General features: G+C 40.3%; 1 protein-coding gene and 1 long non-coding RNA gene across 3 annotated transcripts in view; one reads left to right on the forward strand and one right to left on the reverse strand.

Annotated features, from left to right (window-relative positions):
- Positions 1-8,213, reverse strand: part of LOC119898636 (extracellular serine/threonine protein kinase FAM20C-like) — a 35,269-nt gene extending 27,056 nt beyond the window's left edge. Inside the window, exons 1-8 of one of the 2 annotated variants that reach the window (XM_038712801.1) lie at positions 8,071-8,213; positions 6,568-7,083; positions 4,668-4,843; positions 2,752-2,830; positions 2,408-2,500; positions 2,089-2,204; positions 1,727-1,907; positions 1,048-1,157 (exon numbers count right to left, since the gene is read on the reverse strand). In XM_038712801.1, coding sequence (XP_038568729.1) covers positions 1,048-1,157; positions 1,727-1,907; positions 2,089-2,204; positions 2,408-2,500; positions 2,752-2,830; positions 4,668-4,843; positions 6,568-7,082 — 1,270 coding nt within the window. In that variant the 5' untranslated portion in view covers position 7,083; positions 8,071-8,213. Of the gene's footprint in view, positions 1-1,047; positions 1,158-1,726; positions 1,908-2,088; positions 2,205-2,407; positions 2,501-2,751; positions 2,831-4,667; positions 4,844-6,567; positions 7,087-8,070 lie in introns of both variants that reach the window. The other variant, XM_038712800.1, reaches the window with a different exon arrangement.
- On the forward strand, positions 4,793-10,421 carry LOC119898641. The gene is made up of 3 exons (XR_005443610.1): positions 4,793-4,855; positions 9,893-9,989; positions 10,105-10,421. It is a non-coding gene; the product is annotated as an uncharacterized LOC119898641 (long non-coding RNA).
- The last annotated feature ends 1,650 nt before the right edge of the window (positions 10,422-12,071 follow it).

Here is a 12,071-nt window from a genome sequence, read left to right on the forward strand (position 1 = left end):
AAAACCAAAGTTTAACACCTGTTCTCAAAAGCCTACCGATCAAGTTCACATACCGAGAGAATTAAAACGATGATACTGACGTTTCTAACGCTAAATAAGTACTTTAAAACAAACTAACTAGCTCACAACATAAAGAAACTAACTTGTGTGACTTTCTTACCTGGCTGTGAACAAGTTGTCGACGGCTCGTTGCCACGGTAACGCACAGTAACTTTCGTTGTGGTGTGGAGCTGGTCGGTCCGCTGGTGAAGGTCAATATGCGCCCTTTTAACTGTTTATAACCTTTTACCTTGCAGCTTTGTTTCGTCCAATATAGCTTGTCAGGACGACAGTAAAGGACAGAAACGGAAAACAAGAAATCAAAGCTTTCCGATATTAAAATGTGGCCTCTGCTGCCTGTGTATTCCTACAAGGTGAGATTTAGTTTTGTTACTGTGTAATTTTTCATGGTTTTAACCTTTAGGTGAGTTTATGGTTTTTATATGAACACATCTAACACAACACATTAGATTGAATGCAATAAGGTCTGAATTATAACTGTTCAACCTTGTAGACCTTTCTTAGAGCAGACATTTTGACAGGACCTTACCAAAAGCACAGGGCCTGCAGCTATGCCTGGAATTTCTAAACCTAAATTTATTGCAGCCATAATTAATGTTAATAATCTATTGCATATCTGGTGTTCCTGCATGTCAAAATGTCGGCTGTGAAAAAATTGTTACCACTAAAACATGGTAAAGTTTTGTCAAACCTATGCCAGACCCAGGCTGCAAGACTCCTAAATCCATCCTTAGCACTCAACCATGTAAAATGGTTTTATTTCTATGACTTGTTATTTATCGACCTATGTAGTGTGTTTTGTATATAAACATTTGCTTTTGTGAGTAGCATTATGGGAACTAAAAATAAATAAAGATAAATCTATAAATAAATCTATCTTGGACCTTGTATAAACTCCTTCATGACCTATATAGAGTATTTCAAGAGGTCAGAAAATTGATTCTGACCTCTTGAAATACAATGTATAGGCCTTCACTATAAACCTACTCATCAAGAAGTCCAGTATGACCATATCTATGAAGTCCACTAGTCTTGTGCCTTTGTCGTACGGCGGGGTCTTTTTCACTGTTGAACAGTAGTTTGCGTCTGACTCCCACCTGAAAGAGACAGAAATCATTCACCCAATATATTACATTAAACAAAAGCTCCTGGGGTTGATATGACTGGCAGCCTTTATCTCTCACTATTTTTCATTGCTGATGTTTTATCAAAATTAGGACAGCATTTTTGGTATTTCCATTGCTTTCCTGCATAAACAAGACCTTTGTTTTCTGTTTCGTTTAGCTTAAAACAAGAGACAAAGGCCTTCCACTTACTCTAACCGAGTAAGTTTTGTTTATGCTAAACTTCAGTCCCCTCTTGTATTGTGCTATAAAGCAATCCACAATCCAAACCAATCATGCAGTACAGATGGTAGTAAAAGCTGCCAATTTCTTAAGTTTTGTTTCTGTACAGCGACACTGCTTGTATCGGAAAAATGTATGTGATATGAGATCAATTAATGATGAATGAGGTTGGAAAAATTAGAAGCCATCTTTTATTATTATGGCCTCATATACAATCATTTTGTTTTTTAGGTTTTGGGGGTGTGCTGAGGTGATGTATTGAATTACTTCATGTCAAACAGCACCATGGTTCCTCTATGACAAAAGTCCTCTATACTTACATTGCCAGCTTGCTGCGGCTGTAGGAGCGTCTCCACGGGGATCTGCAGGTCCTGCGAGCCGCCAGGGAGAGATCCGGCAACATGACAGCCAAGGAGGCCTCCAGGTTTCTGGGGCGGCCACACACAGCGTGCTCTGTTGAACAGTAGTAGGAGCACTGGCCATAGAAACACACATTACCCACTAGGGGGAGCCAGAGGAGCACAGAGAGAGGAAAGAAGACCAAAGACAAATTGGGATAAAAGAGGTTGTGAGCGGTTGTGGCCAGAGGGAATTAAAATATTCAATGACATTCATAATCAGTTGACACACAAGTGTATTTTAAGCAGGGTACATGAATAATGGAGGGTTATGTGAGCAGTACCAGGGGAGGTAAAAAAGGTTCGGGCCAGCTTGTGGTCGGTAGTGACGTCTTTGATCTGCTTGACCACATCCACCAGTCTCCCAACCACTGGAGGGACTCTCCTATAACCCAAAATTCTGCAGAGAGAGCAGGAGGAGAAGAGGACAAAGACATGTGGGAAAGACAGAAAGAGAAAACAAGGGAGGAGAGAAGAAAATCCATTTTGGGGTTACATAACATGCATTCATTATGTGGCCATTTCATCCATCATGTCCCCCACAGTGCAAACTCAAGCACTGTTATGTTGTAGTTTCTTAAAAAAAATAAATGGAGGTGGTACCTGTCCAGGTGAAAAGCTGCAATTTCTGCATTGTGTCTCTCAAAGTCAGAGAAGTAGAAGAGGTTATAATTGGTCTCTTCATCTCTCGCCTGCCTGCCAGAGAGGCAAAGTCATAATCTAGTCACCATAAAATCTATTAACAAACACTTGAGATTTTCAAACATTAGACATTATCCTCCTTAGCATTTCCTCAAACAATATATTTCTCAGTTGTCTGAAGGCTTAAAAAACCCTCATGGTTTATTGGATTAATTTTAAGACAGCTGAAAGGATTTAATCTTCCCTGGATTTTATGCACTATCTGTAACATGAGCAATGTGTTGGAATTGCCACCTGTGACTCACTTCATGGGTTTAAACATGGCTTGTCCATAGTTAGGAAATGACATCACGAGCTTAAGTTGCGTCCCTCCAGACTTCTGCACTAAAAAAAAGACAACAGAATGTTTCCATAGCAACAACGCACACATTTCACACACACACACACACACACACACACACACACACACAGAAAATATGTGCGTCATCACCAAGATATAACACAGTTCAGTCAGTTTGTGGAGACACACCACCGTGTCATCTCTCTGACACATACATACACACATGGCTTTTGCTATGTTTGGCGCGACATTGTATTACATGCATTCATTCCCATGAGTGCTACCGAGCCTTAACTGAACAACGTGGTATTATCAGAAGCATTACAATACGTTAGAGGGATGTGTCCTTAATGTTTCTATATATCAAATCCAATTATCTCTTTTTTATCACATCATTTCAATATATCTTAATCATGTTGGATGGCAATGATGCAGAGAATAAGACACATGCCTTTGGTGTGAGAGACCCGGGTTCAGTTCCCACTGTGATACATCCACTATTGTGTCCCTGAGCAAGACACTTAACCCCTGGTTGTTCCAGAGGCGTGCGACCTCAGACATATATAGCGATTGTAAATCGTTTTGGATAAAAAGCCTCAGCTAAATATAATGTAATATTGTTTAACTGTACATGTTTTTCTTTTTCTCCTTTTTTGGTTTCTTTCTATGTCTTCATATCTTAGGAACCAATAACTCCTTAACAAGTACCACTTTTTTGTGCACGTGTTTATTGTCCTTGAGATCTTTTCATTATAGTTGTTGTTACAGTAGGCTGTTGCACAAATGTGATTAAACATTTTGAAGTTGATTCCATTGTTTTGTATCTACTCCTGTTGCCAAAAAGCAACTGTATCAGTGAACTTGGCATCTCAAATTTATTTACATAGATAAAATGTGAGGGCTTGTGCTTTTTAATTTGTCAAGGTTGAGTGAAAATTCAACCAGACAATCCCAAATAAGATTTCTAAAACCCCTCCATGCCAATATTTATGCCGCTTTCTTGGGGGTGGGTTAGAGTAGAGGCCCAAATGAGCTGTGATGATGTCTCTGTCAGTTCATTCATTAACTGATTTATGACTTTACTTACTTTAAGAGGTCAATTTACCAATTTTGTAACCCAAGCCCAAATTTCATTATTAAGGCCCACGCAGATTGTCCACTAAAACAAAATGTCCTCACAACAATGCTGTCAGAGGTCAGTCCTTAAACAAGAACACACACAAAACACAGCATGAGGCACCACGCTGACAGTGAAAAACTTGGAGAAACATGCATGATTGATTGACACTGAGATGTTTGCTACATTGCCAGTGGCTCATGTATTCCTATCCATCCTCTGCTGAGCCACAAAGGCCCTTCAAAGTTTCACAGTAGCTTTCACTTCAGGAGAACTTCAACGTGTATCTACATTTGAAAGTCTAACCGCAAACCTCAGATGCCACACAATCACAACCCTCCCCTTTGTCTGCCCTCCCCCTCCCTGAAGCCCACCCACCTTTATTACCACAGGTTTATGTCTGTGAGAAAATTAGTTTTGGTTCTGATAGATCTACTTCTTTTCAAGACACCGTGTTGTTCTTGTGCCGTCTGCAGTCCTGCAAAAGCCTGTCACACGCATATTTATTGAAGAGATTCAGCGAGTCACCTTCTGAACTGAGTCACGTCCTCTACTCGAAAAACATCTTGCATTTTCTAGTCTGACACCTTCTCTGTCATGCAGGTGGGGGTTAGGGTTAGGGTTAGAGTTGATCGGTGTTTTGCAACAGTGTCAGGCTCTGTGTTGTGCGCCGGTCATTATGGTGGAGAAAAACTGTTGAACAAATACAAAAACAAAACAACGCACGGACATATCACCCACAGCTCAGAAGTTTTGTGTCACACCTGCACTGACAATGCGGTCTGTGGCGAGCTGCCGGGTCAGTGGCTCCATGTTGGGGTCCCGATGACGGTACAGCTGCCAGCGGGAGATGCTCAGGTGGAAGCGCAGCCATGGAGGATGGCTATCACTGTTGATGTTCCACTCGACGTTGTCGTAGCCTTCCTGGCTAGCACTCACCCTGAAAAGAGAAGTAGGTGTGAAAAAGATGTGGTGGGATAAAGGGGGACAAAGAAGAGAATGTCAGCATGACGTTATTCTCTCAGATTCACTTTGTGTTACAGAGACTGGCACTGAAAATGCCTTTGCTAGACAAGGAACTGATGATTTTTCCAGCAGCTTCACTAAGAAAATTACATTCCACAAAACAAATACTTAGTCAATTAACAAATTAGCTGATCAACAAAATTTTTCTGCAACAGTTATCGTAATTGATTAAGTTTTGTATTTTTCAATGCTAAAATTAGCTGCTTTTAAAAACTGAATCTCTTTGAAGTCATTTGAAAATTAGGTTCTTGACAATTGTGATGGGACATTTTCTGACATTTTATGGATGAGCAATAATCATCCATCCATCCATCCATCCATCGTCAACCGCTTATCCTGCGTACAGGGTCGTGGGGGGTTGGAGCAAATACCAGCTGGGCGAAAGGTGGGGTACACCCTGGACAAATCGCCAGTCTAAGGACTACTTTTAGAGACACCAATTAACCTAGCCTGCATGTCTATGGATGGTGGGAGGAAGTTGGAGAACCCGGAGAGAACCCACGCGGACACGGGGAGAACATGCAAACTCCACACAGAAAGGCCGGTGCAACCCACAACCTTCTTTGAGCAATAATCAATTAATTGAAAATAATTGACGAAATAGTGTAGGCGGTTGTAGAGACTGAATCTTGCTCAGGAGCAGACTAACGGAAAGAAGCCACAACAAATACAAAGCTTTCTAATGAGGTCACTCACATCTTGTTGAGTCTGCAAGGGCTGTGTAGCCCACTTGTTTAGTTTTGTTTAGACTTTTGAAGACATACATTAACTGACAACATACAGTAGCACTGTACATATCTGCAAAAACTTCTTGCTGCAGCTTTGTGACACAGCAGTCTTGACAACAGGAGATCATTTCAGCTCCCTGCAGTCTGACCCATCTGGTGAAAATCGTGTTGTACTTTTCATTTGTATTTCAGAGGAATATGCAAAGAAACAAGTGTAACATTACCAGAATTCAAAAATAATTTGTCTATACGTTTAGTTTACAGCTTTGCAACTGTTTACCCTAATATGTACAGTCTGTGTATTTAAAATTTTGATATCCTAGTGCACTTTAACCTGAATGTACACTAACCGATGGGGACTTGTGTCACTGTGGAGACGATAGAAGAGAAGATATGGTTTTAGGCTTCAGGTTAGAATTAGGTTAAGGTCAGAGTTACTACAATTATGTTTGGTTAAAGCTAGGGTGAGTAATTTATTTCAGATCCATTTTGTGTTATGTATGTTAAAAAAAATCAATATTAATAAATCAAATTCTCTGATGCAAAAATGAAAAACATCTGGTATCTGTGGCTGTCGCATTATCATTAACAAACGTTCACTTTTGGCTTCAGGTGAAGATGCCAACGATGGTCGTTCAGACTTGGTTTTGTGTTGCTCTAACAACCATAACGACTGTCGTTACAACAGCCAGAAGCACTAACGAACCAGCGGTATCGATTATCTTGGCAAACGACCCCACAGAGGTTAAAAAGCTGAGTTTCCCTACCAGTCAGTCAGAACTGAAGAAGTCTCTTGGATGAGGGAAGAAATGTCTTCTAGTATCTTCAATCAAGTCCAGTTGCCCTTGACACACACACTCACACACACACACACACAAAGTCTTTTGCACATTCACAGTATCATACTGACCACATCTGGGAGCTCTTCTCACTAGCCTTGACCTTTGATTTCACTTTCAAAAGCCAGTCCTCCTCAGGGATAGAAGGGCTGGGCATATTGTAAAGAGGATGGTCAAACAGGGCCTCTAGCTTTGACAGCCCAGACTCCACAGATTCAGCTCGGTTGGTACCATGGCGACCCGCATTGTCTGGCATGTTCACAGTGGCATTTCTACCTTCTTTCACTAATGAGAACACGTCAGAAAGTGTTCGCACATGACCTTTGGCATCCTCATTGGCACCTTTATTGGAAGAATCTCTATGTGTGGTTTTAGTCTGTGGCTCAGCTGGAACACTGATCCCCACAGAGTTGTAGTTTGCACTTGCCAGGTCTCTCAAGATTTGTGTCCTGGGTGGCAGTGGGAGGTTACAAGGCTGGTGGTAAATGGGAAGAGAGACAAACACCAGGAGGAGGTGGAGGAAAATGGCGATGAAGGCCAAGGACAGACAGATTGTCCTGGAGCGACAGCGCATACGCCACATCATCCTACTGAGAGGAGGGCAGGAGGGGAGAGCACATGATGGGAAGAAGAGAGAAAGAAAAATGTGGTGAAAAGATTTCTTAAAAAACCTTAGGAAAATGTGAGAAAAGCCATTTAGTGTATAGTGTTAAAAACTAATTAAAGTGGTCATATTATGCTCATTTTCAAGTTCATAATTTTATTTAGTGGTTGTACCAGAACAGGTTTACATGGTTTCATTTTCAAAATTTTAAGGACTAGTAGAAGAAGGGTGGGACGGGTCCTGATAAGCCGGTAACTATGGCTTTGGTTTAGCTCTACATGTTTCCAAACCAGCTTAGCAACCTAGACTGAGGAAAGAGTTTCAAAATGGATCTTTTATACATAACATTTTTACTACACACTGTTTGTCCATCACAGTAACAACTTTATGTCCACTGACTGTTTGGAGAGTTTCTAACGTTTGGTAGGGAGGGTGGGGGTGAGGGGAGGCAGCAGGTGGATGTCTTGTCCCTGTGTGTGCTGCAGCTCACTGTGTTTCTACCACCAGTGTGTTTGAAGGCGTGCCTGACTTACCGCTAGGCAAGCTTTATGACGAGTGTTACATCGTGATGCAGAAAGGTTAGATATAGGCTATATAGGCTGGAATTACAATCCAGCTGTTTTCAGGCACTTCAGGAGCCGTGTTTTCTATAAGAGATGGTAACTCCCTTTGAGGTGGTTTTTTTACTTTGCAAACCTATTACATGCACAAAAAGACATAACACAATAAAGGAAAGGGAAAAGACCAAAAAGCACAATATGACCCCTTTAATATAACAGCATCTAGCAAACCACTGCAGACATAATGAAGAACATGGACTAAATAAGGCATTTAGGATGCTCTTCCACACTAGTCCTACCTAGTCAGTCTAGTCCTACCTACTACCGTTCTCATATGAACATACAGAAATCACCAAAGTACAAGAAGTACAAATCATCTTCCATATGCAGAGAAGCAAAAGACAACTTACACACAGCGTCCTTCCTTTTAAAATGCTTTCTGTCACCCTGCTGCTGTTGTTTCCCAGTAGGATATGATGGGACCCTATCCAGTATCCAGTCAGCCTTTACCCAGTTGTTTGTACTTTTCTCTACTTTTTTTCTCTACTGCTACAAGGATCAGGAAGGGAGGGGTGCCAGGTTAAAGTGATCTGGATGCAGATCAATGTGTTTACTCTCTCTTTTAAAGTCAGTTTTTTTCTGCCAGTTTATTTGTTTTGTGTGTCCTGTTGTCAGTGTATTCATCATTTCAAAATTCTACTTTAGGAAGTCATTTCCACAATTTAACTTGTACACTGATGATCCAAGAATTTAACCTTATTCCACAGAGTCCCTGAAGTCACGACACAAGTGTGTGATAAAAGAAACACTAAAAGTGTGTATTTTAGGGTAATCTATTGGAATGGCAGTTTTTTAAACATTATTTTAAAGGAATCATAAAGAGCTAATCGACACAATTGCGTTTCTTTGATGTGGAAAACTGGCTAATGTATGGCTTCAATGAAAAATAAGATTACTCCTGTCTTTAAATTCAACAATTTCTGACTTAAATTCTGCCTCTAAGGGCAGGAAATCCCGTTTGCCCTCCTACTCTTGAGCTGAAATATTAACTTTCTGTTGACGACAATGTAGAGATGGAGAATCTGTTACCCCAGACACACATCCTTGCTCACACTTACTTACAAAACTGAGAAATTCATGAGAAACTGTTAAGTAATCAGTTATTTTGTGTGTTATTAGACAACGCATGTGTAAATATACTGTATGTACATAAACAGTAAATTATCTGCAGTCAGTTAGAGGCTTCTACAAAGTAGACTTCATAACCAGGCAGTGGTAAGACAGATGTTTCATATTCTGTGTGTGTGTTTGCACTGAGACTTTGATTTGGGCACCTCAGACCTCTTGGAGAGTCCCGCAGGATACACTGTGTCTGTGAAGTACAGCTCTTTAAAGTCTGTATATGTTCTTGTATCTACATGTTGTATAGGTGTGCGTTCACACAGAGCAATCCACGTGAAAGATTTGAAAGAGTTTAACAAAACTTATGTGTCATACCCAAGTGAATAGCTGTATTGTGTCTATTGACAGAAAGGGATCACATCTTAAAAATCACAGTATGACTCATCTCTATTGAGTGCATTGAACAGATTTAGTGCAAGCTTTTTTTCTGTATTCGTGCAGGTGGCCATATTCATTTATTATTTATCAGCACTCATAAAACATTGATATTTTGGATTGCAACATGAGCTACATGCAAATGAAGCAGACGAAATGAACATTATGAAAATCACTGTGGGATTGAAGCTTGTTGGAGACTAAAGGAAGGAGATTATGTTTTTGAATGTTTGCAGTGTTTACTAAGGATGAATCTCTCTTAATGAGTGACTATCAAAAACAAATACAAAGTTATGTGGCTAAAGAGACCACAAAAAGATATAGAGGGTCTGGTTTATTTCACCTGCCGGGATGTCTCAGTGGATCCAGAGGATTAAAATTAAAAATATTAGGACACATCTCAATGGATGTCAGACCAAAACAGGGCGGACCAAAGGGGGAAAATGTTGAAACAATGTAAAAATGACAAGATGTTACTGGTTTTAAAAGAATACTGTTAATATTATATATCTAAGTATTGCATATATGTATGTAGGTAGGGAGAGGGATTAACAACTGGGCTGACCGCTGGCCTGTACAGGTGTTAGCTGTAAGCTGATTAGCAACCAACTGTGTGTGCTGTCTTTGCGTGTCTCTGATCAGCTTTTGACTAAGGAACTCCACTTCTTTTTGTAGGAATCATGACGGGGGCAAAGGAGGAAGTCGGGATCATTATTACAGCCAAACAAAGTCTGCATAGGAAGGAGGTCCCCTAACTCAGACACATAGTGTGGTATATTGCACACTGATCATTTCACAAAACCTAATCAAGCTATTTTTGTGCCTAAACTTGACCAAACATCAACCATAGTGTTATAACATCATAAAATGGATTTATTTTTCAACAGTGGTTCGTAACGGTTTTGGAAGGCACAGTCTGTGACGTTCTAGAGGATTTGGGGAACAAACAACGTACCTTGTAGTATTATAGGACTTCACATTATTGTCATATTCATCAAGCCATTCAGGGAATCATCTGGATTCATGATATTTTTACACTTATTTTTTTTCTTTTTTATGTTGTTGTTTTTGACTCCAGGTTCACCACTGAAACTGTAATAATAACAAAAGTTACTGCTTTTCATTCTACTTACCTTTTCTTGTCATTGTAATTCATTTGACTATGCTTGTATTATTCTGTCCATCTGATTAAATTAAAATCAGTGTTTGCTTGAACTCTGTAGCCCTCTGGCTTATTTAATTGTAGTCATTTGTGCCTTGTTATATTATTTTCAAGGTTTTTAGCACCATCTAGAAGTTGCACATCATATTTTGTGATATCAAGATATCATTTGCATTAGTTACACTTTCTTTCTTTAGTTAGACAAATATTATGCTTAAAGCAAAAACTTCTCAAGGATATCTTCAGCCTTCGGCAAAGCAAAATCAATCAGAAGACACGATGCAAACAGCATCATAACCGTCATCTCCATGCCTTTTGCTCCAATGTTTTGATTTGTTTTTCTTACTTTAGCTCACCTGCCAGTGCTCTGGTCCTTTTGCTTTTTGCTAAGTGTCTTACTTTTTGTCTAATGCACTCTCACTGTCTCTGTCCCTCACTGATGTATTATAAACAAGCTGGTTCAGGCTTGGTCCACACATCTACACTCTACACTCATCTTTTATCCCCCTCTGCCTCTTTACTCTCATTCATTTCAACACCCTCCTCCATTTTCCCCAAACTTATTGTCCCCCTCTATTTCAGTCTGGAAATGAACTAATGAAACACACAGCCACAGCTACTGATGGTCAAAGTAAGAGCTGCCTCACACACACTCTTGCAGAAAGACACATACACACTCATATTAATATTGGATTGTGTTTCTCATTTCTCAATATAAAAAGTCCACTAGCAATGTTCAGATGAAAAATTTATCCCTCTCGTTCTCTTTTGCTGTACTCTGTCACCCTCCGTCTCTAACCGTCCGCTCTACTCCTCTCTAACTCTCTGTATCCTTGAGCGACTGTGAATTTTCAGCCTCTAATCTTTTGTCCCAAAACCCACTTTCCCTCTATCACAAAGTTTCTTTTTTCAGTCACAGGAATTCTGTGAGCTGTCAGACAATATTTTCTCAACCCCCTACAGATGTCTTCTCTCTTTTACTTCCTGTGTCTTTCTCTCTCTCTCTCTCTCTCTCTCTCTCTCACACACACACACACACACACACACACACACACACACACACACACATACACACTCAGGGAGTCTCCAACCATCCACACATCCTTGCAGGTGGTAAGGGGGTTGCTAAGATACGGCACTGAGCTTTTTCAACACAGAGATGCTGCGAATGAAGAAACAGTGTGAAGGCACAAAACTGTGTTTGAAGTTCAACATCAACAGTTAAAGCACTAATCAGTGGTATTGCCACATGAATATAACTCTAATTCTCTACTGTCTGTTGCTGTAACACACTTTGTGAAACTTTAATAAATGCTGTCCTAGCAGCCACCACCACTACTACAGCAGGTAGGACCTAAAGAAGAAAGTAGTCTAATTTGTTTTATAAATAAAAAGCTGTAGCATAACAGCTTTCTCCACTCTGGCAGAAATTGCATTTTGGTGGGGACTATTGTTTTAATTTATCCATTCTAGTACAAGGATTTCTGTTTTAATGGCACTGGGTCTAAAAAAATATGGCTTCTGCCCTTGGAAATTCATTATGTGTACTAATCTTAAACCAATTCCAGATTTTAAAATGTAATCTGGGGCAGCGCAGTGGTGCAGTGGTTAGCACTGTCGCCCTCAAACCCCGGTTGCCCCAGCTTTTCTGTGTGGAGTTTGCCTGTTCTCTCCGGGTGCTCCGGCTTCCTC

Source organism: Micropterus salmoides, unplaced genomic scaffold, assembly GCF_014851395.1.
Source record: "Micropterus salmoides isolate LMB-PRFRI ecotype aquatic unplaced genomic scaffold, ASM1485139v1 Ms_hic_scaffold_12, whole genome shotgun sequence".
Lineage (NCBI taxonomy): Eukaryota > Metazoa > Chordata > Actinopteri > Centrarchiformes > Centrarchidae > Micropterus > Micropterus salmoides.